We start from the raw sequence: 26,402 nt of genomic DNA, 5'->3' as shown, positions 1-26,402 counted from the left end.
GCCCACAGCCACACCCACCCCCACTGTGCCACACCCACTGCTCGCCAAGCCACGCCCCTTTCCCTACACAAACCACGCCTACCGCGCCTCTCGCCACGCCCCTTTACCTACACAAACCACGCCCACCCCACCTCTCGCCACGCCCCTTTCCCTACACAAACCACGACCACCGCGCCTCTCGCCACGCCCCTTTCCCTACACAAACCACGCCCACCGCGCCTCTCGCCACGCCCCTTTTCCTCACCTGCGGCGGCGGGGCCGCAGCGGCTCCGGGTGAGCGGAACCGGGGCAGGGATTCGGGGGCTTTGGGGGGGTCGCGGCCGTTGTGGGGGGCTCGGAGGGAGGTTCGGGGGTTCGGGGGTCACCGCGGAGGGCTCGGGGGGGGTTTGGGGGCTGGCGGGGGACGCAGGTTTGGAGTGGGGGAGGGCAAAATCCAAGCGGGGGCAAAGTCTGTCCCTCGGGGCGCGTGGAACCGCAGCGCCCGGGGACCCCCAGGACCCAACCCAGAGACCCCGGAACGCTCTGGGGACCCCCCCGAACACCCCCCGGAGCCACTGCCGGCGCTCGGACACCCTGGGGACACCCTGAGACCTCCCCCGAGCCCCCCAAATGGCTTTGGGGACCCCCGGGACCGTCCTGAGGCCCCCGGCGCCTCCCCCAGCCCAGCCAGGTCCACCCGGGACCCGCCGGGACCCCCGATGGAGACCCTCAGGCGCTGCTTCCGTGCACGGGTAAAGACCCCCCCAAAGAGACCCCCGGTCTCGGGGAGCCCCCAAAAGCCCCCCCCGGACCCCCCGTGACGGCGGCCACAGCCCCCCGGGGGGGGTCCCGTGTCGTACTCGCGGCACAGAGACCCCCGGGGGGGGGACGAGGAGGAGGAGGAGGAGGGGGCGGAGCCCATCGTGCAGCTGCCACGCCCCCGGACACGCCCCAGGCGCAGGCCACGCCCCCGGAAACGCCCGTGGCTCCACCCCTTGGCCACCCTGGCCCTGGGCTCGGCCACCGCTTTCGTGCTGGGTACGGGACCCCCAGTGACCCCCCCAGTGTCCCCCCATTGTCCCAGCCCCGCCCCCTGTGACCACACCCCTGTGACCCCACCCTCAGTGACCCCTCCCCTGTGACCCCTCCCCTGTGACCCCGCCCCAGGGCTGTTGGTGGCCGGGATTGGCCACACCCCGTGCAGGGGCGGGGCCGTGGGGGCGGGGTCTCTTACAGGAGGCCCCACCCCCGATGGAGTTTGGGGCGGGGCCAGCGCAGAGGCTCCGCCCCCCCGGCCCCGCCTGCGGGAGCTGCTGCGGCGTCACCTTTCGGAGGAGCGGGTGGAGGCCTGGGTGCGGTGAGTGACCACTGACCACTGCTGGCCACCGGCCATTCCCGAGTGACCCCGCTGCCACCACTGACCACTGCTGGCCACCAGCCATTCCCGAGTGACCCCGGTGCCACCACTGACCACTGCTGGCCACCGGCCATTCCCAAGCCCTGAGTGACCCCGGTGCCACCGCTGACCACTGCTGGCCACCGGCCATTCCCGAGTGACCCCGGTGCCACCGCTGACCACTGCTGGCCACCGGCCATTCCTGAGCCCTGAGTGACCCCGGTGCCACCACTGACCACTGCTGGCCACCGGCCATTCCCGAGTGACCCCGGTGCCACCACTGACCACTGCTGGCCACCGGCCATTCCCAAGTGACCCCGGTGCCACCACTGACCACTGCTGGCCACCGGCCGTTCCCGAGTGACCCCGGTGCCACCACTGACCGCTGACCGCTGTCCGCAGGGAGGTCAGCGCGGGGCCGCACGGGGCGGGGTCAGGGCGTGGCCGCGCTTTGGCCCAATCCGTGCTCAGCGCCCTGGCGGGGGCGGGGCTGACCCGGGCCTGGAGCCGCCCACAGCCCCTCCCCCTCCCGATACGGTAATGGGGGTCAGGGGGGTCATGGGGGGGACGGGGGGGTCAGCCTGAGCAGTGACCCCTGACCTTTGACCCCAGGGGGGAGGTGACCCTGCGCTGGGTGGGGCCGGAGGGGGAGGAGCTGGAGCGGCTCCGCCTCGACCCCGACGCTTTCTGTGCCTGGAGCGTCCCCGGCAACGCCACGGTGAGCGCTGACCTTTGACCCCTGCTGACCTCTGACCCCTGCTGACCTCTGACCCCTGCTGACCCCTGCTGACCTCTGACCTCTGCTGACCTCTGACCCCTGCTGACCCCTGCTGACCCCTGCCCTCTGCTGACCTCTGACCCCTGCTGACCCCTGCTGACCCCTGACCCCTCCTGACCTCAACCCCTGCTGCCCTCTGACCCCGCTGACCCCTGGCCTGCAGGGGGGGCTGGTCTACGGCCACTACGGCCGCCCCCAGGACCTGGCCGAGCTGCGGGCCCGGGGGGTCTCGGCCCGGGGTCACCTGATGCTGCTGCGGCTGGGGAGGGGCAGCCCCGCCCAGAAGGTGAGACCCCACCCCAAAGGTGAGACCCCACCCCAAAGGTGAGACCCCACCCCAAAGGTGAGACCCCACCCCAAAGGTGAGACCCCAGAGCCGGGGGTGCAGGACACATCTGGGACCCCCGCAGGTGGCGGCGGCGGCGGGGGCGGGGGCCGTGGGGGTCCTGCTGTACCCGGACCCCCAGGACACGGCCGGGCCCGGGGGAGGCCCCGGGCTGGGGGGGGACACGGCCGTGACCGTCCACGTGAGTCCTGGAGGGGGACACGGGGGGGATCTCGGGGGTCCCGGGGGGCTGGGGGGGAGTTTTGGGGGTGGGAGGGGTCTCTGAGGGTGCTGGGGGGAGATCCGGGGGGCACGGGGAGGGTTTGGGGGGCTCGGGGGAGCCTGGGGGGTGTTTTGGGGGGGGTCGGGGGTCTGACGTGTTCCCACAGGTGCAGGAGGGGGCGGGGGACCCCTTCAGCCGGGGGTTCCCCTCCTTCACCGGCCGTGCCCCCCCCGGGCCCCCCCCGGGGGTGCCCCCGATCCCCGCCCACCCCATCAGCGCCAACGTGGCCGCGAAGCTGCTGCGGTACGGACGGGACCCCCCCCCCAAAACCTGGGACCCCTCCCCAAAACCTGGGACCCCCTCCTGAAACCTGGGACCCCTCCCCAAAACCTGGGACCCCTCCTCAAAACCAGGGACCTCTCCCCAAAACCTGGGACCCCTCCTGAAACCTGGGACCCTTCCCAAAACCTGGGACCCCTCCCCAAAACCTGGGACCCCTCCTGAAACCTGGGACCCCTCCCCAAAACCTGGGACCCCTCCCCAAAACCTGGGACCCCTCCCAAAACCTGGGACCCCTCCCCAAAACCTGAGACCCCTCCCCAAAACCTGGGACCCCTCCTGAAACCTGGGACCCCTCCTGAAACCAGGGACCCCTCCCCAAAACCTGGGACCCCTCCTGAAACCTGGGACCCCTCCTGAAACCTGGGACCCCTCCCCAAAACCTGGGACCCCTCCCCGAAACCTGGGACCCCTCCTCAAAACCTGGGACCCCTCCTGAAACCTGGGACCCCTCCCCAAACCCAGGACACCCCTGAATGTGAAACTCCCCCAGGCCCATCTCCCCCTCCCCATTCCAGGGTTTTGGGGGTCCCCGGGCCCCCCCAGGCCCATCTCCCCCTCCCCATTCCAGGGTTTTGGGGGGTCCTGGCCCCCCCAGGCCCATCTCCCCCTCCCCATTCCAGGGTTTTGGGGGGTCCCCGGGCCCCCCCGCACTGGACGCCGCCGGGGGGGTCCCTGCGGTTCCTGCCCCGCCCGGGGGGGCGGCGGCTGCAGCTGAGCGTGGGGGGGGGGGACGCGCCCCGGGACCCTCACCAGCGTCTTCGGGGCCCTGCGGGGGCGGCTGGAGCCCGGTGAGGGGCGGGGCCACGGGGGGCGGGGCCGTGTGGGTGTGGTCGGTGGGTGTGGCCAGTCTGGGTGTGGTCTGTGGGTGTGGCCAGTGTGGGTGTGGTCAGGGTGGGTGTGGTCAGAGCACAGGCGTGGTTGGGGGGCCAATGGAATTCATGGGGTTGGGTTGGGCGTGGCTGGGTGGGTGTGGCCAGAGGGGCGTGGCCACTGCAGGGGGTGAGAAATGGGCGGGGCCAATGGGCCGGGGTGTGGTGGGTGTGGCCGGAGGGGGCGTGGCCTCCCTGACGCCGGCCCCGCCCAGACTGTTACATCATCGTGGGGGCCCAACGCGATTCGCTGGGGCCGGGGGCGGCGGCCTCGGGCGTGGGCACCGCCCTCCTGCTGGAGCTCGCCCGGTTCTTCGCCGCCATTGGCCGAGAGGGTGAGGGCGGGGCTGGGGCGTGTCCCCGATTTGGGGACATCGGGGGGGTTTGGGGTCCCCAATTGAGGGGGGGGCTTCAGAGGGGCCCACAGGGTGGGGGAGGGGGGCTCAAGGGGGGGGTCCTGGGGGGGTGTTGGGGGTGACCCCACCCCTGCCTCGCCCCCCCCCGCCTTTGGGGGGCCCCCCGGCCCCTCCGGACCCCCCCATCCCCGGGCAGGGTTCCAGCTGCGCCGGACGCTGCTCTTCGTCAGCTGGGACGGCGGCGAGTTCGGACATTTGGGGGCCACCGAGTGGCTCGAGGTGACCGCGCTGACCCTCCCCATCCCGGGGTGACCCCGGTGACCCCCCCCCCATCCCGGGGTGACCCCGGTGACCCCCCCCCATCCCGGGGTGACCCCCCCGGTGACCCCCCCCCATCCCGGGGTGACCGCGCTGACCCTCCCCATCCCGGGGTGACCCCCCCGGTGACCCCCCCCCCATCCCGGGGTGACCCCCCCGGTGACCCCCCCGGCCCCCCCAGGGCTACCCCGACCTCCTGCACACCAAAGTCGCCGCCTACATCAGCCTGGACCGGGCCGTGCTGGGTGCGCCCCTCCCCCTCCCCCGGACCGGTTTGGGGGGTGGGGGGGCGCCGCCCCTCCCCCACCCCCCCGAGCCCCTCCCCCACCCCCCCGAGCCCCGTTTCCCTCCCCCCGCAGGTGCCGAGCGGTTCGCGGTCAGAACCAGCCCCACCCTGGTGAACCTGATCGAGAGCGCCCTGGAGCAGGTGGGGGAGGGCACGGGGGGGGGGGGACGGGGAGGGGCCCCCAACATCACCCTCCCCCACCCCCCCCCCCCCCAAAAACAGGTGGAGAGTCCGAACGAGGGCGGGAAGAGCCTCCTGGAGCAGCTGACACGGCCGGGACGGGGCTGGGAGAGCGACGTGTGAGTGGGGACACACCTGGGGACACACCTGGGGACACACCTGAGACACCTGGGGACACACCTGGGACACCTGGGGACACCCGGGGACACCTGGGGACACCTGGGACACACCTGGGACACCTGGGACACCTGGGGACACACCTGGGAACACACCTGGGGACACCTGGGGACACACCTGGGGACACCTGGGGACACCCGGGGACAGCCGGGGACACCTGGGGACACACCTGGGGACACCTGGGGACACCCGGGGACACCTGGGGACAGCCGGGGACAGCCATGCCACCGATCCCTGACACCTGTGCCACCGCCTGGCCGTCTGCGCCACCTGGGGACACCTGTGTCCCACACTCACCTGTGTCCCTCTGTTCCCCCTGTCCCTCTGTCCTGTCCCTGTCCCCCTGTCCTGTCCCTGTGCCTCTGTCCTGTCCCTGTCCCTCTGTCCTGCCCCTGTCCCTCTGTCCTGCCCGTGTCCCTCTGTCCTGTCCCTGTCCCCCTGTCCTGTCCCTGTCCCTCTGTCCTGCCCCTGTCCCTCTGTCCTGTCCCTGTCCCTCTGTCCTGTCCCTCTGTCCTGCCCGTGTCCCTCTGTCCTGCCCGTGTCCCTCTGTCCTGCCCCTGTCCCTCTGTCCTGTCCCTGTCCCTCTGTCCTGCCCGTGTCCCTCTGTCCCTGTCCCTCTGTTCCCCCTGTCCCTCTGTCCTGTCCCTGTCCCCCTGTCCTGTCCCTGTCCCCCTGTCCTGCCCATGTCCCTCTGTCCTGTCCCTGTCCCCCTGTCCTGCCCCTGTCCCTCTGTCCTGTCCCTCTGTCCTGTCCCTGTCCCTCTGTCCTGTCCCTGTCCCTCTGTCCCTGTCCCTCTGTCCTGCCCGTGTCCCTCTGTCCTGCCCGTGTCCGTCTGTCCTGTCCCCCTGTCCTGTCCCTGTCCCTCTGTCCTGCCCGTGTCCCTCTGTCCTGCCCCTGTCCCTCTGTTCCCCCTGTCCCTCTGTCCTGCCCCTGTCCCCCTGTCCTGTCCCTGTCCCTCTGTCCTGCCCCTGTCCCTCTGTCCTGTCCCTGTCCCCCTGTCCTGTCCCTGTCCCCCTGTCCTGCCCGTGTCCGTCTGTCCTGTCCCTGTCCCCCTGTCCTGCCCCTGTCCCCCTGTCCTGCCCGTGTCCGTCTGTCCTGTCCCTGTCCCCCTGTCCCCGTGTCCGTCTGTCCCCGCAGGATCCGCCCCTTGTCCCCGGACAGTTCCGCCTTTCCCTTCACGGCGGCCGCGGGGGTCCCGGCGCTGGAGCTCGGCTTTGACGAGGTGCGGCCCAGGAGTGTCCCCAAATGTCCCAAGAGTGTCCCCAAATGTCCCAGGAGTGTCCCCAAATGTCCCCGCACCGGCTCCGCCATGTCCCCGTGTCCCCCGTGTCCCCGCAGGTGGCGGGTGGCTCCCGCGCGGCTCTGGGGACCCCCGAGGACACGCTGGCCCGGCTCGGGGCGCGGCTGCGGGGCCGCTTGCCCGCGGTGGCCCGCGCGGTGGCCGCGGTGGCCGCGCAGCTCCTGCTCCGCCTGGGCCACGACCCGCGGCTGCCGCTGGACCCCGGCGCGCTCGGGGACGCGCTGGTGCGACAGCTGGCCCCGCTGCAGGTCAGCGCAGACCAGTACAGACCAGTACAGACCAGTACAGACCAGTACAAACCTGTACAAACCAGTACAGACCAGTACAGACCAGTACAGACCAGTACAAACCAGTACAGACCAGTACAGACCAGTACAGACCGGCGCAGGAGGGATGGCGCTGCGGGGGCGCTGAGGGGCGGAGGGACACCGGGGGACACCGGGAGGGCACTGGGAGGACACCGGGGGACACCGGGAGAGCACTGGGAGGGCACTGGGAGGACACCGGGGGACACTGGGAGGACACCGGGGGACACCGGGAGAGCACCGGGAGGGCACTGGGGGACACCGGGGGACACCGGGAGGGCTTTGGCGGGACGCTTTCGGTCAGACCAGTCCAGCTCAGTCCAACCCCGTAAATCCCAGTACATCCCAGTCCCCTCCCAGTCTAACCCAGTCCATCGCAGTCCCCCCCAGTCCCCCCCAGTCCATCCCAGTCCCCTCCCAGTCCCTCCCAGTTCCCCCAGTCCCCCCCAGTCCCCCCCAGTCCCCCCCAGTTCCCCCAGTTTCCCCCGTTCCGCCGCCAGGCGCGGGCGGTGTCGCTGCAGTGCCTCTCCTCGGCGCGGGGGGGCGTTGTGCGCGCGGCCGCCTCGCTCCGTCGCGACATGTCGGGATCGGACAGCTCCAACGAGCGCCTCAACCGCGGCTTCAACGCGCGCCTCATGGCCGTGAGTGTCCCCGTGTCACCCGCCTGTCACCCGTGTCACCTGACTGTCCCCTCCGTGTCACCTGTGCCACCCGCCTGTCCCCTCCGTGTCACCTGTGCCACCCGCCTGTCCCCCTGTGCCACCCGCCTGTCCCCCGTGTCACCCGCCTGTCACCTGTGCCACCTGACTGTCCCCTCCGTGTCACCTGTGCCACCCGCCTGTCCCCCTGTGCCACCCGCCTGTCCCCCGTGTCACCCGCCTGTCACCTGTGTCACCTGACTGTCCCCTCGTGTCACCTGTGCCACCCGCCTGTCCCCTGTGTCACCTGTGCCACCCGCCTGTCCCCTCCGTGTCACCTGTCCCCATCCCTGTCCCCATCCCTGTCCCCTCCCTGTTCCTGTCCTTGTCCCTTCATCCTCCCCATGTCCCCCTGTGTCCCCATCCCCGTCCCCTCGTCTCTGTCCCTGTCCCCTCCCAGTCCCCCTGGGTCCCCTTGGCCCTGTCCCCTCCTGTCCCTGTGTCCCCTCCCTGTCCTTGTCCCCCCATCCTCCCCGTGTCCCACCACGTCCCACCGTGTCCCCTGCTGTCCCCTGCTGTCCCCTCCTGTCCCCGTGTCCCACCGTGTCCCCTGCTGTCCCCTCCTGTCCCCGTGTCCCACCGTGTCCCCTGCTGTCCCCTGCTGTCCCCTCCTGTCCCCGTGTCCCACCGTGTCCCCTGCTGTCCCCTCAGGCCGAGGCGTCCCTGCTGTCCCCGTTCGTGTCCCCTCTGGTCACCCCGTTCCGCCACGTCCTGCTGGGCCGGGGGGGTCACACGCTGCCGGCGCTGGTGGCCGAGCTGGGGACAGCGGGGACCCGCGGGGACAGCGTCCGGCGGCGCCTGGCCCTGCTGGCCTGGACCCTGCGCGGCGCGGCCGCCGCCATGGCCGGGGCCAGCTGGGACCGCGGGGACCTCGGGGACAGGGGCGGCCTCGGGGACAACGGCGACTGCGGGGACACCGGGGACACTGGGGACAGCTGGGGTGGCCTCGGGGACCGTGGGGACACCGGGGACAGCTGGGGTGGCCTCGGGGACCATGGGGACAGCTGGGGTGGCCGTGGGGACACTGGGGACAGCTGGGGTGGCCGTGGGGACACCGGGGACACCTGGGGTGGCCTCGGGGACACCGGGGACAGCTGGGGTGGCCATGGGGACACCGGGGACAGCTGGGGTGGCCTCGGGGACACCGGGGACAGCTGGGAGCGGGAGGACACGTGGGGTTATGGGGACACCTGGGAGCGGGGTGGCCCTGGGGACAACAAAGGGGACCTTGGGGACAGCGGGATCCATGGGGACACCGAGGATGGGGGTGGCCTTTGGTGACACTCGGGACGGTGGGGACACCTGGGAGAAAAGGGGACATTGGGACAGAGGGGACACTGGGACAGAGGGGACCTCAGTGGTGGCCTGGGGGACATCTTTGGGACACCTGGGGACACCCTGGGGACACCTGGGGGACACCTGGGGACACCTTGGGGACACCTGGGGACACCTGGGGGACACCTGGGGACACCTGGGGGACACCTGGGGGACACCTTGGGGACACCTGGGGGACACTTGGGGACATCTTTGGGACACCTGGGGACACCCTGGGGCACAGCCCCACCCCTCATTTGCATCAGCCACGTTTATTGGCTGCGACCCGGGATTGGGGACAATAAAAGCACCGAGGGGCCCCGCCCATTGCAGACCACGCCCATTGCAGACCACGCCCATTGCAGACCACGCCCATTGCCGGCCCTGCCCACTGCTGGCCACGCCCATTGCAGACCATGCCCATTTTAGGCCCTGCCCACTGCAGGCCACGCCCACACGCCCACGCCCATGTTGGTCCCGCCCACTCGTGTGTGACCGCCCCCCATTGGTGGCCACGTCCTCACAGGCCCCGCCCCTGAGACTGCCCCAGCCAGACCCCGCCCATTGGGTGGGTGGAGCCACATTGTCCTGGCAGCCATATTGTGATGGTGGCCATATTGAATTGGCAGCCATATTGAATTGGTGGCCATATTGTGATGGCAGCCATATTGAATTGGTGGCCATATTGAATTGGCAGCCATATTGAATTGGCAGCCATATTGAATTGGTGGCCATATTGAATTGGCGGCCATATTGAATTGGCGGCCATATTGAATTGGTGGCCATATTGAATTGGCAGCCATATTGAATTGGCGGCCATATTGAATTGGCAGCCATATTGAATTGGTGGCCATATTGAATTGGCGGCCATATTGAATTGGTGGCCATATTGAATTGGTGGCCATATTGAATTGGCGGCCATATTGAATTGGCAGCCATATTGCGACAACAGCCACATCCTCCTGGCAGCCATATTGTCCTGGCAGCCATCTTTGTCCCCCACCAGCTGCGTCCCTTACCGCCGTTCCCTGGCGGCCATCTTGCTGTGGGCGGGGCTGGGGGCGGGGTCAGCACTGGGGGTCCCCTTTGGGGGGGCTCCGGAGGCTCTGGGCGCCCTCCAGGATCTGCTGCTGGTGCCCGGCCGGCGTCACCCCCATGCGCAGCAGGTCCCTGGGGGGGACACGGGGGTCACCGCGGGGTCACCGCGGGGTCACCGCGGGGTCACCGTGGCTCCCCCTCGCCCCCCCGGGCCCGTGCTCGCCGCGCAGGCGCGGCAGCAGCTCCAGCGCGGCGACGCCGGCGCTGCGGAACGGCTCCTCGTACCCGCCCAGCCCCAGCCCCAGCCCCCGCAGCCACTCCCCCACCGAGGGCCCGGGGGACACCGTGGGGCTGGGGGTGACTGTGGGGCCGGGGGACGCCGTGGGGCCGGGGGACGCCGTGGGGCTGGGGGCTGCCGTGGGGCCGGAGGCTGCCGTGGGACCAGGGGCTGCCATGGGGCCGGGGGCAGCCGTGGGGCCGGGGGACGCCGTGGGGCCGGGGGCGGCCGTGGGGCCGGGGGACGCCGTGGGGCCGTGGGACGCCGTGGGGCCGGGAGCTGCCGTGGGGCCGGGGGACGCCGTGGAGCCAGGGGTGGCCGTGGGGCCGGGGGCCACCGTGGGGCCGGGGGCTGCCATGGGCCTGGGGGCAGCCATGGGGCCGGGGGACGCCGTGGGGCTGGGGGACGCCGTGGGGCCGGGGGGGCCGCGCTGCTCCAGGCAGGCCGGGGAGGAGCTGCGGGGACAGGGGCGGGGGTCAGAGCCACGGCTTGGGGACCCCCTCCCCAAATTCAGGTGTGTTTGGACCCCCCCTCCCCATGGGTTCAGGTGTTTTGGGACCCCCCCCCCATGAATCCAGGTATCCTGAGACCCCCCCCAATGGATTCAGGTGTTTTGGGGCCCCCCCTCCCCAAATTCAGGTGTGCTGTTCCAGCCCCATCCACCCTCCAGCCCCCACCCCAAAATAATCCAGGTGTGTTGGGACCCCCCCATGGATCCAGGTGTGTTGGGACCCCCCCATGGATCCAGGTATCCTGAGACCCCCCCTCCCCATCCTGCCCCCCCCAGGTGCGCCCCCCACCCCAGCTCACCTGTGGGGGTCGGCGGGGGGCACCCGGAGGCTCTCGGGGCGCCGGATCAGGCGGTCGAGGGCGCGCACGATGTGGGGGAAGGTGGGGCGGGCGCCGCGCTCGCGCTGCCAGCAGTCCAGCATCAGCCGGTGCAGCGCCGGCGGGCAGCGCGGCGGCGGCGGCAGCCGGTAATCCTGCTCGATGGCATTGATCACCTGGGGACAGGTGAGGGGACAGGTGAGGGGACAGGTGACAATCCTGCTCGATGGCATTGATCACCTGGGGACAGGTGAGGGGAGAGGTGACAATCCTGCTCGATGGCATTGATCACCTGGGGACAGGTGAGGGGACAGGTGAGGGGACAGGTGACAATCCTGCTCGATGGCATTGATCACCTGGGGACAGGTGAGGGGAGAGGTGACAATCCTGCTCGATGGCATTGATCACCTGGGGACAGGTGAGGGGACAGGTGAGGGGACAGGTGACAATCCTGCTCGATGGCATTGATCACCTGGGGACAGGTGAGGGGACACAGGTGACAATCCTGCTCGATGGCATTGATCACCTGGGGACAGGTGAGGGGACAGGTGAGGGGACACAGGTGACAATCCTGCTCGATGGCATTGATCACCTGGGGACAGGTGAGGGGACAGGTGAGGGGACAGGTGAGGGGACAGGTGACAATCCTGCTCGATGGCATTGATCACCTGGGGACAGGTGAGGGGACAGGTGAGGGGACAGGTGAGGGGACAGGTGACAATCCTGCTCGATGGCATTGATCACCTGGGGACAGGTGAGGGGACAGGTGACAATCCTGCTCGATGGCATTGATCACCTGGGGACAGGTGAGGGGACACAGGTGAGGGGACACAGGTGAGGGGGACACAGGTGACAATCCTGCTCGATGGCATTGATCACCTGGGGACAGGTGAGGGGACAGGTGACAATCCTGCTCGATGGCATTGATCACCTGGGGACAGGTGAGGGGACACAGGTGACAATCCTGCTCGATGTCACTGATCACCTGGGGACAGGTGCGGAGGCTTTGGGAGCATTTGGGGGTTTTGGGAAGGTCTGGGTGCCCCCTGGATTTTGGGGTCACTCCTGTCCTGGCCGGACACGTCCCCACGTGGCGGCGCCTCCTCGGTTTTTTTGGGGGGTACTGGTGGGAACTCGGGGGTTTTGGGGGCAGCCCGGGGGTTTTGGGGGCAGCCCGGGGGTTTTGGGGGCACCCCAGGGGTTTTGGGGGCACCCCGGGGGTTTTGGGGTCCCGGCTCTCGGGCTGACTCACGTCCTGGTTGGACATGTCCCAGTAGGGCCGCTCCCCGAAGCTCAGCACCTCCCACATGACGATCCCGTAGCTCCAGGCGTCGCTGGCCGAGGTGAAGGTGCGGAACGCGATGGCCTCGGGGGCCGTCCAGCGGATCGGGATCTTCCCGCCCTGCCCGGGGGGGTTTGGGGGATCAGGGGGATCCCCAAACCCCCGGGAAACTCTGAATCCCCTCAGGGAATCCCCAAAACCCCCAGGAAACCCCAAACTGCTCCGGGAAACCCAAAACCCACCCGGGACCCCGCTCCTGGCGGCCCCAAATGTCCAGGGCGGAATGTGACACAACTGGGAGACCCCAAAAACGACCTGAACCCACCGAAATCCCCCCGTGAGACCCCCAAAACCCCAAACCCACTGAAATACCCCTGTGAAACCCCCAAACCAGCCCCAAACCCACTGAAATCCACCCGTGAGACCCCCAAAACAACCCCAAACCCCCCCAAACCCCCTGTGAGACCCCCAAACCAGCCCCAAACCCCCCCAAACCCCCTGTGAGACCCCCAAACCAGCCCAAAATCCCCTCTATCCCCCCGTGAGACCCCCAAAACAACCCCAAACCCCCCCAAACCCCCCGTGAGACCCCCAAACCAACCCCAAACCCCCCGAAATCCCCCCCAAACCTGCCCCAAACCCCCTGTGAGACCCCCAAACACCCTCAATCCCCCTGTGAGACCCCCAAACCAGCCCCAAACCCCCCGAAATCCCCCCCAAACCAGCCCCAAAGCCCCTCAATCCCCCCGTTCCCGGCGGGGCCGGCACCGGGCTCTCACCAGCGAGCTGGTGTAGGTGGGGTCGCTGTCCCTGTCCCCGTCCAGCGCCCGGGACAGCCCGAAGTCGGACACTTTGCAGACCAGGTGAGCGTCCACCAGGATGTTCCGCGCCGCCAGGTCCCGGTGCACGAAGCCGGCCTCGGCCAGGTAGCGCATCCCGGCCGCGATGCCGCGCAGCATGGCCACCAGCTGCAGCGGGGACAGCGTCCCCTCCCGGCCCTGGGGACACCGCGGGGCACAGAGCACGTCACATCCCCGGGGCCCTGGGGAAGGGGTCGAGTGACCGTCCCCAGCACCCCCAGAGTCCCCCGCGTCCCCAATCCCAAATGTCCCAAATGTCCCCAAAGTCCCCCATGTCCCCAATCCCAAATGTCCCCAATCCCCAATGTCCCCAATCCCAAATGTCCCCAGAGTCCCCCATGTCCCCAGTCCCAAATGTCCCAAATGTCCCCCATGTCCCCAATCCCAAATGTCCCCAAAGCCCCCCATGCCCCCAATCCCAAATGTCCCCAATCCCCAATGTCCCCAGTGGCCCCAATCCCCGATGTCCCCAATTCCCAATAATGTCCCCAATGTCCTCAGCACTGTCCCCACCCTGAGCAAAGCATCAAGGGCCCCATGTCCCCAATGTCCCTGAGATCCCCAATGCTGTCCCCAATGTCCCCAATCCCCCCAATGTCCCCAGTGCCCCAAAAGTCCCCAGGGCTGTCCCCAGGCTGTCCCCACCCTGAGGAAGGCATCAAGGGCCCCGTGTCCCCAATGTCCCCAGGCTGTCCCCACCCTGAGGAAGGCATCAAGGGCCCCATGTCCCCAATGTCCCCAATGTCCCCAGGCTGTCCCCACCCTGAGGAAGGCATCAAGGGCCCCATGTCCCCAATGTCCCCAATGTCCCCGATGTCCCCAATGACCCCACCCTGAGGAAGTCATCAAGGGCCCCGTGTCCCCAGTGTCCCCAATGTCCCCAATGTCCCCACCCTGAGGAAGGCATCAAGGGCCCCATGTCCCCAATGTCCCCAATGTCCCCCGATGTCCCCAGTCCCCCAGGGCTGTCCCCAGGCTGTCCCCACCCTGAGGAAGGCGTCCAGCGCTCCGTGCAGCAGGAACTCGGTGACGATCATGGCGGGGGGCCCGGCGCTGACCACGCCGCGCAGCCGCACCACGTTGGGGTGCCGGAACTGCCCCATGCGCGCGGCCTCGCGCAGGAACTCCCGGCGCTGCCGCTCGCCCGCGCCGCCCTTGAGCGTCTTCACGGCCACCTCGGCCTCAGGCTGGCCCGGCAGGGACAGGCGCCCGCGCCACACCTCCCCAAATTCACCTGCCGCAGGTGGCACTCGCCTGTCACACCCCGAAATCCCCTCAAAGCTACCCCAAACCCGCCCAGAAACCAACGGAATCCACACAGAACCACTTAAACCCACCCAAAATCACCCCAGAAACCAACGAAATCCACACAGAACCACTTAAACCCACCCCAAATCCCCCCAGAAACCAATGAAATCCACACAGAACCACTTAAACCCACCCAAAATCCCCCCAGAAACCAACGAAATCCACACAGAACCACTTAAACCCACCCAAAATCCCCCCAGAAACCAACGAAATCCACACAGAACCACTTAAACCCACCCAAAATCCCCCCAGGAATCAACGAAATCCACACAGAACCACTTAAACCCACCCAAAATCCCCCCAGAAATCAAAGAAATCCACACAGAACCACTTAAACCCACCCAAAATCCCCCCAGAAATCAACAAAATCCACACAGAACCCCTTAAACCCACCCAAAATCCCCCAAAAACCAACAAAATCCACACAGAACCACTTAACCCCAAACAAAATCCCCCCAGAAACCAACGAAATCCACACAAAACCACTTAAACCCACCCAAAATCCCCCCAAAAATCAATGAAATCCACACAAAACCACTTAAACCCACCCAAAAACCCCAAAAATCAACAAAATCCACACAGAACCACTTAAACCCACCCAAAATCCCCACAGAAACCAACGAAATCCACACAGAACCACTTAAACCCACCCAAAATCCCCCCAGAAACCAACGAAATCCACACAAAACCACTTAAACCCACCCAAAATCCCCACAGAAATCAACGAAATCCACACAGAACCACTTAAACCCACCCCAAATCCCCCCAGAAACCAACGAAATCCACACAGAACCACTTAAACCCACCCAAAATCCCCCCAGAAACCAACAAAATCCACACAGAACCACTTAAACCCACCCAAAATCCCCCCAGAAACCAACGAAATCCACACAGAACCACTTAAACCCACCCAAAATCCCCCCAAAAATCAACGAAATCCACACAGAACCACTTAAACCTACCCAAAATCCCCCCAGAAACCAACGAAATCCACACAAAACCACTTAAACCCACCCAAAATCCCCCCAGAAACCAACGAAATTCACACAAAACCCCTTAAACCCACCCAAAATCCCCCAGAAACCAACAAAATCCACACAGAGCCACTTAAACCCACCCAAAAACCCCAAACTCGCCTGGGGGACCCCAAAACCCGGATAAATCCACCCCAAAACCCCACCTGTGCAGCCCCGAACCCGCCTGAGATGGGTGGGACTCACCTGTGGGACCCCAAAATCCCCCAGGACCCCCAGGGAGAGCCGCTCACGCCCCCCCGAATGCACCTGGGCCAGGTGAGACACCCCAAAACCCCCCCGAGCCCCCCAGGGGCGCTCCCGGGGTCACCTGCGCCGATGACCTCCTCGATGGTGACACAGGTGACGTCGATCTCCTGCGCAAAGTCCCTCAGGGCCACCTCGGGGTCCTCGTAGGTCAGGGGGTCGATGTAGAGCTTCCCACCTGGGGGGGGACAGCGGCGTCACCTGGGGTCACCTGGGGTCACCCGGGGTCACCTGGGGTCACCCAGTGTCACCTGGGGTCACCCAGTGTCACCTGCTGCCACCCCCCACCCCCGTGGGGACACTGAGGAGCGTTTTTGGGGACGTTTGGGGAGGTTTGGGGTCCCCCCCTTACCGAGCCCCCCGGGGGCGGGGCTGCGCCGCTGCTTCTCCGCCCGGAGCCGCCAGCGCCTGCGGGGATGGGGGGACACGGGGATGGAGACCCCCCCAGAGAGCCCCAAAAAACCCCAAATCCTCCCCAAAATCCACCCCAAACCCACCCAAATCCACCCCAAATCCACCCAAACACCTCAAAATCCACCCAAACACCTCAAAATCCACCCAAACACCTCAAAACCCACCCAAACACTCTCCAGAGACCCCAAACATCCCCAAATCCACCCAAACACCCCCAAATCCACCCCAAACACCCCAAATCCACCCAAACACCCCCAAATCCACCCAAACACCTCCAAATCCACCCAAACACTCTCCAGAGACCCCAAACACCCCCAAACCCATCCCAAACACCCCAAATCCACCCCAAACACCCCCAAATCCACCCCAAACACCCCAAATCCACCCCAAACACCCCCAAATCCACCCCAAACACCCTCAAATCCACCCAAACACCCCCAAATCCACCCAGACACCTCAAAATCCACCCAAACACTCTCCAGAGACCCCAAATACCCCCAAATCCACCCCAAACACCCCCAAATCCACCCAAACACCCCCAAATCCACCCCAAACACCCCAAATCCACCCCAAACCCACCCCAGACCCCTCCAGAGACCCCAAACCCCAAAAATCCACCCCAAACACCCCAAATCCACCCAAACACCTCAAAATCCACCCAAAAACACTCTCCAGAGACCCCAAACACCCCCAAATCCACCCCAAACACCCCCAAATCCACCCAAACACCCCCAAATCCACCCCAAACACCCCCAAATCCACCCAAACACTCTCCAGAGACCCCAAACACCCCCAAACCCATCCCAAATCCACCCCAAGTCTTCCCCAGAACCCCCCAGAGACCCCCAAATCCCCCCCAAACCCCCCCAAACCCCTCACCTGAGGCACACCAGGGTCCCCCCCAGCAGCGCCAGCACCAGGAGCCCCCCCAGGGCAGCGGCTCCGGCCACGACCCCCCCGGGACCACCCCGGGACCCCTCTGCGGGAAAAGGGGGGGTCAGGGGGGTCTGGGGGTGATCTGGGGGGGATTTGGGGGAATTTACGGGGATTTGGGGAGGTTTGGGGGGGATTTGGGGGAATTTACGGGGATTTGGGGGGGATCTGGGGGGGATTTGGGGGAATTCACGGGGATTTGGGGAGGTTTGGTGGAATTTATGGGGATTTGGGGGAATTTACGGGGATTTGGGGGGGATTTGGGGGAATTTACGGGGATTTGGGGGGGATTTGGGGAGGTTTGGGGGGGATCAAAGGAATGTGGGGGGGTTCTCAGGGGTGTCTGGGATGTTTTGGGGCACTTTGCGGTGTTTGGGGTGGTTTTTGGGGTGTTTTTAGGGGAATTCCGGGGTCTCACCGCTGCCCGGGGCGCTGACGGTGGTCTCGGGCCCGAAGTCGCCGTAGCCGCCCTCGGAGCGGGCGCGGACCCTCACCCCATAGAGACCCCCCCGGCGCAGCCCCCCCAGCTCCGCCCGCGGCCGCGGAACCTTCAGGAACTGGGGGGGCCCCTCCCCGCCCCCCAACTGCGGGGGTCAGGGACCCCGAAAAAAAAACCACAAATCCCCCCCCCAAACAACCCAAATCACCCCCAAAATAAACCCTAGAAAGCCCCGATGTCCCCCAAAATAAACCCCCCAAAAAACCCAAATCCCTCCTCAAAATAAACCCCACCAAAAAACCCAAATCCCTCCCCAAAATAAACCCCCAAACAGCCCAAATCACCCCCAAAATAAACCCCCAAAAAACCCCAAATCCCCCCCAAAATAAACCCCACCAAAAAACCCAAATCCTCCCCAAAATAAACCCCCAAACAACCCAAATCACCCCCAAAATAAACCCCCCCAAAAAACCCCAAATCCCCCCCAAAATAAACCCCCCAAAACCCCAAATCCTCCCCAAAATAAACCCCAAAAAAACCCAAATCCTCCCCAAAATAAACCCCCAAAAAACCCCAAAATCCCCCCAATACAAACCACCAAAAAACCCCAAATTCCCCATAAAAAACCCAATTTCCCCGCCCAAAACGCCCCAAATTCCCCCGAAATGGCCCCAAATCCCCCCCAAGCCCCCTCCTCACCTTCTCATAGTATTTGACCTCGTAGTCCAGCACGGGGGGCCCGGGGGGGCCCGGGGGGGGGCTGGGCCAGGCCAGAGTGACCCCCCCGGGACCCCCCCCCACCCGGACCACGTCGGACACGGGGGGCGGCACTGGGGGGCGAGGGGGGGGGTTTGGGGTCATTTTGGGGTGATTTTGGGGTGATTTTGGGGTGATTTTGGGGGGATTTGGGTCTCACTGTCAGCCCCGGTGGTGATGTTGGTGTCGGGGGGTTCCCGGGGGGGTTTTGGGGTGGTTTTGGGGTGATTTTGGGTTATTTTGGGGGTCTCACCGTCGGCGCCGGCGGTGACGTTGATCTCGGCCGCGGGGGGGTTTTTGGGGTGGTTTAGGGATGATTTTGGGGTGATTTTGAGGTGATTTTGGGTTATTTTGGGGTGATTTTGGGGTGATTTTGGGGTGGTTTGGGGTTATTTTGGGGTGTTTTGGGGGTCTCACCGTCGGCGCCGGCGGTGACGTTGATCTCGGCCGCGGGGGGCTAGGGGGGTTTTTGGGGTGGTTTGGGGTGGTTTTGGGGTTATTTTGAGGTGATTTTGGGTTATTTTGGGGTGATTTTGGGGTGGTTTGGGGTTATTTTGGGGTGTTTTGGGGGTCTCACCGTCGGCGCCAGCAGTGACGTTGATCTCGGCCGCGGGGGGCTCGGGGGGGTTTTTGGGGTGATTTTGGGGTGGTTTGGGGGGGCGTTTGGGTCTCACTGTCAGCCCCGGTGGTGATGTTGGTCTCGGGGGGTTCCCGAGGGGGTTTTGGGGTGATTTTTGGGTGGTTTGGGGGTGATTTTGGGGTGTTTTGGGGTGATTTTGGGGTGTTTTGGGGGTCTCACCGTCGGCGCCAGCAGTGACGTTGATCTCGGCCGCGGGGGGCTCGGGGGGTTTTTGGGGTGGTTTGGGGTGGTTTTGGGGTGATTTTGAGGTGATTTTGGGTTATTTTGGGGTGATTTTGGGGTGATTTGGGGTGATTTTGGGTTATTTTGGGGTGCTTTGGGGGTCTCACCGTCGGCGCCAGCAGTGACGTTGATCTCGGCCGCGGGGGGCTCGGGGGGTCCCGGGGGGGTTTTGGGGTGATTTGGGGTGATTTTGGGGTGTTTTGGGGTGTTTTGGGGGTCTCACCGTCGGCGCCGGCGGTGACGTTGATCTCGGCCGCGGGGGGCTCGGGGGGTTTTTGGGGTGGTTTGGGGTGGTTTTGGGGTTATTTTGAGGTGATTTTGGGGTGATTTTGGGGTGATTTGGGGTGGTTTGGGGTGATTTTGGGGTGTTTTGGGGGTCTCACCGTCGGCGCCAGCAGTGACGTTGATCTCGGCCGCGGGGGGCTCGGGGGGTCCCGGGGGGGTGACCCCGCTGCGGGCGCTGACCCTGAAGCTGTAGGTGACCCGCGGCCGGAGCCCGGCCACGCTGACCGCGGGGGTCCGCAGCCCCTGGGGAGGGGGCGCCCAGGCCAGGGGGCCGCAGGGGCCGCACGGGGGGGGCGCCCCGCGGGGGGGGGGACAGGCCCGGCACCCCACATTGTAGCGCAGGTCCGGCCGGTCCCCCCCGGCCCGGGGGGGGCTCCAGGACAGCCGGACCCCCGAGCCGTTCACCTGGGCCACCAGGGCACGGGGGGCTGAGGGAGGGGCTGCGGGGGGAAACGGGGGGGGGGGGTCAGGGGGGGATCGTCCATGGGACCCCCCCAAATTCCCCCCTGGGAGGTCCAGAGACCCCCTGAAATATTCCCAGCGGGACCTCCAAAATCCTCCCCCAGGACCCCTCAAATCCTCCCCAAAACCCACCTCGAGACGCCCCAAACTCCCCCCCCCCGAGCTCCCCAAATCCCCCCAAGACCCCCCCCCATAAATTACCCCCAAATCCCTCCGTCCAGGGGGACCCCTCCCTCCAAAACGCCGCAAAATCCCGCAGCCGAAAAGCCCCGAATTGCCCCGAATTTCCCCCAAAGCCGCGCGCACCGGAGCAGCGGTCCGAGGGTCCCTCTCCGGGGGCGCGGAAGAATCCGGGGCGGCAGGGACAGGAGGGGGCTCCGGGGGAGGGGGCTTCGCTCTGGGGGGGGCAGGGCTGGCACCGACCCCCCCCCGCCTCCGCCTTGAACGTCTCGGGGGGACAGGCTGGGGACAGGGGTTAAAAATCCCTAAAGCACCCCAAAAATCCCCCGGAGACCTCCCGCCGGGACACCCCCGACTCTTTTGGAGCCCCCCCAGACCCTCTCAGGACCCCAGAAAAACCCCCAAAAACTCCAGTCCCACTCACGCCGACACCACAAACCACTCGAACACCTTGAAAACTCCCCAAAGCAGCCCAAAAACAGCTCAAAACCAACCAAAACTCTGCAAAACCAACCCAAAACTCACGGCGGCAGCCCGTGCCCTCACTGCGCTCTATGCCGGCCCCGCACAGCGCCTGTCTCACACCCAAACCACCCAAAACCAACCCCAGAATACCCAAACCCAGGAAAAATCTCCCCAAACTCACGGCGGCAGCCCGTGCCCTCACTGCGCTCTATGCTGACCCCGCACAGCGCCTGTCCCACACCCAAAACCACCCAAAACCACCCCAAATCTCCCCAAACTCACGGCGGCAGCCCGTGCCCTCGCTGGGCTCCATCCCGGCCCCGCACAGCGCCCGTCCCACACCCCAAACCGACCCCAAAACACCCAAAATCACCTAAAATCACCCCAAACTCACGGCGGCAGCCCGTGCCCTCACTGCGCTCTATGCTGACCCCGCACAGCGCCTGTCCCACACCCAAAACACCCCAAAACACCCAAACCCACCCCAAATCTCCCCAGACTCACGGCGGCAGCCCGAGCCCTCGCTGGGCTCCATCCCGGCTCTGCCCAGCGCCCGTCCCACACCCCAAACACCCAAAACCACCCAAAATCACCCAAAATCACCCCAAACTCACGGCGGCAGCCCGTGCCCTCGCTGGGCTCCATCCCGGCCCCGCACAGCGCCCGTCCCACACCCAAAACCACCCAAAATCAGCCCAAATCACCCCAAACTCACGGCGGCAGCCCGTGCCCTCTCTGGGCTCCATCCCGGCTCTGCCCAGCGCCTTTCTCACACCCAAAACACCCAAAACCACCCGAAATCACCCCAAATCTCCCCAGACTCACGGCGGCAGCCCGTGCCCTCGCTGGGCTCCATCCCGGCCCCGCACACGCAGCCCAGCGCGGGTGGCTCTGCCCAGCGCCCGTCCCACACCCAAACCACCCAAAACCAACCCCAGAATACCCAAACCCAGGAAAAATCTCCCCAAACTCACGGCGGCAGCCCGTGCCCTCACTGCGCTCTATGCTGACCCCGCACAGCGCCTTTCTCACACCCAAAACCACCCAAAATCAGCCCAAATCTCCCCAAACTCACGGCGGCAGCTCGTGCCCTCGCTGGGCTCCATCCCGGCCCCGCACAGCGCCCGTCCCACACCCAAAACACCCAAAACCACCCGAAATCAGCCCAAATCTCCCCAGACTCACGGCGGCAGCCCGTGCCCTCGCTGGGCTCCATTCCAGCCCCGCACAGCGCCCGTCCCACACCCAAAACCACCCAAAATCACCCCAAATCTCCCCAGACTCACGGCGGCAGCCCGTGCCCTCGCTGGGCTCCATCCCGGCCCCGCACACGCAGCCCAGCGCGGGTGGCTCTGCCCAGCGCCCGTCCCACACCCAAAACCACCCAAAATCACCCCAAATCTCCCCAGACTCACGGCGGCAGCCCGTGCCCTCGCTGGGCTCCATCCCGGCCCCGCACAGCGCCCGTCCCACACCCAAAACCACCCGAAATCACCCAAAATCACCCCAAATCTCCCCAGACTCACGGCGGCAGCCCGTGCCCTCGCTGGGCTCCATCCCGGCCCCGCACACGCAGCCCAGCGCGGGTGGCTCTGCCCAGCGCCCGTCCCACACCCAAAACCACCCGAAATCAGCCCAAATCTCCCCAGACTCACGGCGGCAGCCCGTGCCCTCGCTGGGCTCCATCCCGGCCCCGCACACGCAGCCCAGCGCGGGTGGCTCTGCCCAGCGCCCGTCCTCCCGGCAGTACATCAGCGGCACCCCCTGCGCCGCCGGCACCGCCCCGGCCACGCACGCCCCGGCCACCGGGGCCACCAGCTCGGCGGGCACGGTGGCCGGGAAGCGGGCGAGGCGCGCGGTGGCGGCGGGGCAGCGGCGGAAGAAGAGGCGCACGGAGAGCAGCGCCATGCAGGCTCCCAGGTCCTGGAAGGCCAGGTAGAAGCCGGCGCGGCTCAGCGGGCCCAGCCGCAGCACCTTGCGGTTGACGCGGGCCCCCGGGCCGCCCCCGGGCCGCGACAGGTGCTCGGCGGCCACCGTGTCCACCTTCACGTAGGGGTTCTCCATCCAGGGCGGCGAGGTGGCCGTGGCCGTGTCCGCGTCCGACTCGTGGTAGAAGACCGAGAAGGTTTCCTTGCAGGGCCGCGGGGGCCCGGCGGGGCTGCGGCGGCGCCGGGCGGGGAACGGGCGCGGAACCGGCGGCCCGGCGGAGGAATCGGGGCGCTCGGAGCGGACAGCGAGGGGTTCGGGGGGATTTCCGAGGAGATCGGGGTCTTCGGGGTCATCTCCGTGGGGATCGAGGGGTTTGGGGTGGTTCCCGTGGAGATTGAGGGGTTTGGGGTGATTTCCGAGGAGATCGAGGGGTTCGGGGTGGTTTCCATGGAGATCGAGGGTTTCGGGGTGGTTGCCATGGAGATCGAGGGGTTCGGGGTGGTTTCCATGGAGATCGAGGGGTTTGGGGTGGTTGCCATGGATATAAAGGCTGGGGGAGCCATTGCCATGGAGATGCGGGCGGTTGTCAGGGTGGTTGCCATGGAAATCGGGGTTGTCAAGGGCATCCCCGTTGCCAGGGGGGTGCCCGGGTCCGGGTGTGTTTGGAGTCCCCGCCGGGCTGTCACTGTCATTGTCACTGTCACTGTCACTGTCACTGTCCCGTGTCCCCCGTGTCCCCAGGCTGTCACTGTCAGTGTCCCGTGTCCCCCGTGTCCCCCGTGTCCCCCGTGTCCCCCGTGTCCCCAGGCTGTCAGTGTCACTGTCCCGTGTCCCCCCGTGTCCCCCGTGTCCCCCGTGTCCCCCGTGTCCCCAGGCTGTCAGTGTCACTGTCACTGTCAGTGTCCCGTGTCCCCCGTGTCCCCCGTGTCCCCCGTGTCCCCCGTGTCCCCAGGCTGTCGCACGCCATCACGGTGAAGCGGATCTCGGCCAGCACGGTGGTGGCGGCGCCGCGGGGCACCCAGCGGGACCGGAGCCAGCTGTTCTGGGCGGGGCTCCAGCTGTTCTGGGCGGGGCTCCAGCTGTTGTGGGCGGGGTCCCGGCCGGCCCCGCCCCGGCCCCGCCCCGAGCACACCTCGAAGGTGCGAACGGCCCCGCCCAGCTCCGCGTCCAGCGCGCTCAGCTCCTCCCACTGCGGGGACACGGGGACAGGGGGGACAGGGGGACATTGGGGGGACATGGGGACAGGGGGGACAGCGACACGGGACACGGGGACATGGGGACATGGGGGACATTGGGGACATTGGGGACATTGGGGACAGGGGGGACAGGGGGGACATTGGGGACATTGGGGACACGGGGGACACGGGGGACATTGGGGGGACATGGGGGACATTGGGGACAGGGGGGACAGGGGGGACAGGGGGACAGCGACACGGGACACGGGGACATTGGGGACGGGGGGGACACGGGGACATGGGGGACACGGGGGACATTGGGGACGGGGGGGACAGGGGGACATTGGGGACAGCGGAGACAAGGGATGGGGGGACACGGGGGGGACACGGAGGTGAGCGGCGTCAGAAACCTCCTGTCCCCCCCCCGTGTCCGTGTCCCCCCCGTGTCCCCCCCGTGTCCGTGTCCCCCCCGTGTCCCCCTCCCGTGTCCCCCTCCCGTGTCCCCCCCGTGTCCCCCCCGTGTCCCCCCCGTGTCCCCCGTGTCGCACCTGCCCCTCTCCCTGCGGGTGGACAGTCCACTGAAGGTCACTCGTCTCCAGCCGCGTGTCCAGCAGCGTCTCTGGGGGGTCAGGAGGGGTCAAACACCGGGGACCCCACAGAGACCCCAAAGATCCACACCAGAGACCCCAAAAATACAACCCAGAGACCTCAAAACTCCAGAGACCCCAAATCCACACCAGGGACCCCAAAAATACAACCCAGAGACCCCAAATCTACTCCAGAGACCCCAAAGATCCACACCAGGGACCCCAAATCCACACCAGGGACCCCAAATCCACATCAGAGACCCCAAATCCACCCCAGAGACCCCAAATCCACACCAGGGACTCCAAATCTACTCCAGAGACCCCAAAAATACAACCCAGGGACCCCAAATCCACACCAGGGACCCCAAATCCACATCAGAGACCCCAAATCCACCCCAGAGACCCCAAATCCACACCAGGGACCCCAAATCCACCCCAGAGACCCCAAACCCACCCCAGAGCCCCCCCGTGTCGGGACCCCCCTCACATCCCAGGGGTCTCTGACCCCTCGAAGGGTCCCGGGGGTCCCCAAACCCCGAAATTCCCGGAGCCCCCGCCCCAAATCCCGGGGGGTCCCGGGGGTGCCACTCACCCTCCTCCGCCAGCCCCAGGGGGACCCAGAGCCACAGCAGCCACAGCCCCATGGCGGGGACCCCAAAGCGGGGGGACCCCAAATCTGGGGTGATCCCAAATCCAGAGGGGGATCCCAAAATCCAGCGGGGATCCCAAAATCCAGAGGGTGATCCGAAATCCGGGGTGATCCCAAAATCCGGGTGGGTCCCAAAATCCGGGGTGATCCCAAATCCAGAGGGGGATCCCAAAATCCGGGGGGGATCCCCAAATCCAGCGGGGATCGCAAATCCGGAGGGGACCCCAAATCCGGCGGGGGATCCCAAATCCAGAGGGGATCCCAAAATCCGGGGGTGATCCCAAAATCCGGCAGGGATCCCAAATCCGGCGGGGTCCCAAAATCCGTGTGGGTCCCAAAATCCGTCGGGGATCCCAAATCCGGCGGGGTCCCAGAGCTTCCGAAGGGTCCCCAAAAAATCCGTGGACACCCAGAACGAGTCCGTGAGGGTCTCAGGAATTCGGGGGGGTCGTTCCCAAAGCTCCGGGAGGCTCCCAGAATCTGCCGAGGGTCCCCGAAACCTCTCCCGGGGGGTCCCGAAACCTCTCCTGGGGGTCCCCGAGCTGTCCTGGGGGGTCTCCGCGCTCTCCCGGGGGTCCCCGAGCTGTCCTGGGGGTCCCCGAGCTGTTCTGGGGGTCCCCGAGCTCTCCCGGGGGTCCCCGAAACCTCTCCTGGGGGTCTCCGCGCTCTCCTGGGGGTCCCCGAGCTGTTCTGGGGGGTCCCCGAGCTGTCCTGGGGGTCTCCGCGCTCTCCCGGGGGTCCCGGGGTCCCGGCGCTCCCGGGCTTTGGGGTTTCCCGGGACTCGGGGGGTCCCGGCCGCCCCCCCCGCCCGGTTCTGGGGGTCCCGGTGCCGTTTTTGGGGCGGTTCGGGCGCTGCTGGAGCCGCCCCTCCCCCCCCGGGGGTCGCGGGGGTCGCGGGGGGGGCGGGGCGGGGCCCCCCCCCACAGGAAAAGGAGCCTTTGTCCAGCGCTTCCAGGGAGGGGCCGGGATGGGAACTGGGAGGGACTGGGAGGAACTGGGGGGGACTGGGGGGGGCTGAAATGGGTCTGGGGAGGAACTGGGAGGGACTGGGGGGGAACTGGGGGGAACTGGGGGGAACTGGGAGGGACTGGGGGGGAACTGGGGGGAACTGGGAGGGACTGGGGGGGAACTGGGGGGGAACTGGGGGGGACTGGGGGGGGTTGAAATGGGTCTGGGGGGAACTGGGGGGAACTGGTGGGGGGTTAAATGGATCTGGGGAGGGATTCAGGGGGTACTGGGGGGACTGGGGGAAACTGGGAGGGACTGGGAGGAGTCTGAGTGTGGAGTTACTGGAATAACCGAGTGTACAGGACCAGTACAAACCAGTATGGGTGTGCACGGGCCTGTGCAGGGCAGTGTGTGAGCAGTGAAACACCAGTACAAACCAGTACGGGCCTCTCTGGACCAGTAAAGAACCAGTACAAACCAGTACGGGCCTCTCTGGACCAGTAAAGAACCAGTACAAACCAGTACGGGCCTCTCCGGACCAGTAAAGAACCAGTACAAACCAGTACGGGCCTCTCTGGACCAGTAAAGAACCAGTACAA

General features: G+C 66.5%; 2 protein-coding genes across 2 annotated transcripts; one reads left to right on the top strand and one right to left on the bottom strand.

Moving 5' to 3' along the window:
- Positions 1-231: 231 nt before the first annotated feature.
- LOC131574106 (transferrin receptor protein 2-like) lies at positions 232-9,341 on the top strand. The gene is made up of 19 exons (XM_058828494.1): positions 232-273; positions 662-731; positions 813-1,017; positions 1,147-1,336; positions 1,778-1,912; positions 1,988-2,093; positions 2,317-2,458; positions 2,516-2,680; positions 2,868-3,004; positions 3,664-3,831; positions 4,128-4,247; positions 4,768-4,831; positions 4,946-5,013; positions 5,095-5,171; positions 6,367-6,451; positions 6,568-6,777; positions 7,335-7,475; positions 8,184-8,547; positions 9,292-9,341. Exons 2-19 carry the CDS (start codon positions 699-701, stop codon positions 9,339-9,341), a joined length of 2,460 nt encoding a protein of 819 aa, XP_058684477.1. The 5' UTR covers positions 232-273; positions 662-698.
- EPHB4 (EPH receptor B4) lies at positions 8,484-25,151 on the bottom strand. The gene is made up of 20 exons (XM_058828493.1): positions 25,094-25,151; positions 24,799-24,946; positions 24,168-24,238; positions 23,383-23,633; positions 22,171-22,658; positions 20,177-20,332; positions 19,507-19,848; positions 18,205-18,335; positions 17,485-17,650; positions 17,013-17,112; positions 16,072-16,127; positions 15,784-15,897; positions 14,118-14,365; positions 13,051-13,269; positions 12,242-12,391; positions 10,972-11,165; positions 9,048-10,016; positions 8,973-9,003; positions 8,597-8,908; positions 8,484-8,506 (listed from the first exon to the last, which is right to left on the bottom strand). Exons 2-17 carry the CDS (start codon positions 24,848-24,850, stop codon positions 9,914-9,916), a joined length of 2,841 nt encoding a protein of 946 aa, XP_058684476.1. The 5' UTR covers positions 24,851-24,946; positions 25,094-25,151; the 3' UTR covers positions 8,484-8,506; positions 8,597-8,908; positions 8,973-9,003; positions 9,048-9,913.
- Between the last annotated feature and the right edge of the window lie 1,251 nt (positions 25,152-26,402).

The sequence above is a fragment of the Poecile atricapillus genome, assembly GCF_030490865.1.
Source record: "Poecile atricapillus isolate bPoeAtr1 chromosome 36 unlocalized genomic scaffold, bPoeAtr1.hap1 SUPER_36_unloc_4, whole genome shotgun sequence".
NCBI classification, from domain to species: domain Eukaryota; kingdom Metazoa; phylum Chordata; class Aves; order Passeriformes; family Paridae; genus Poecile; species Poecile atricapillus.
Note: the sequence above shows the minus strand (reverse complement) of the source record. Positions and strands in the feature narration are given on the sequence as shown.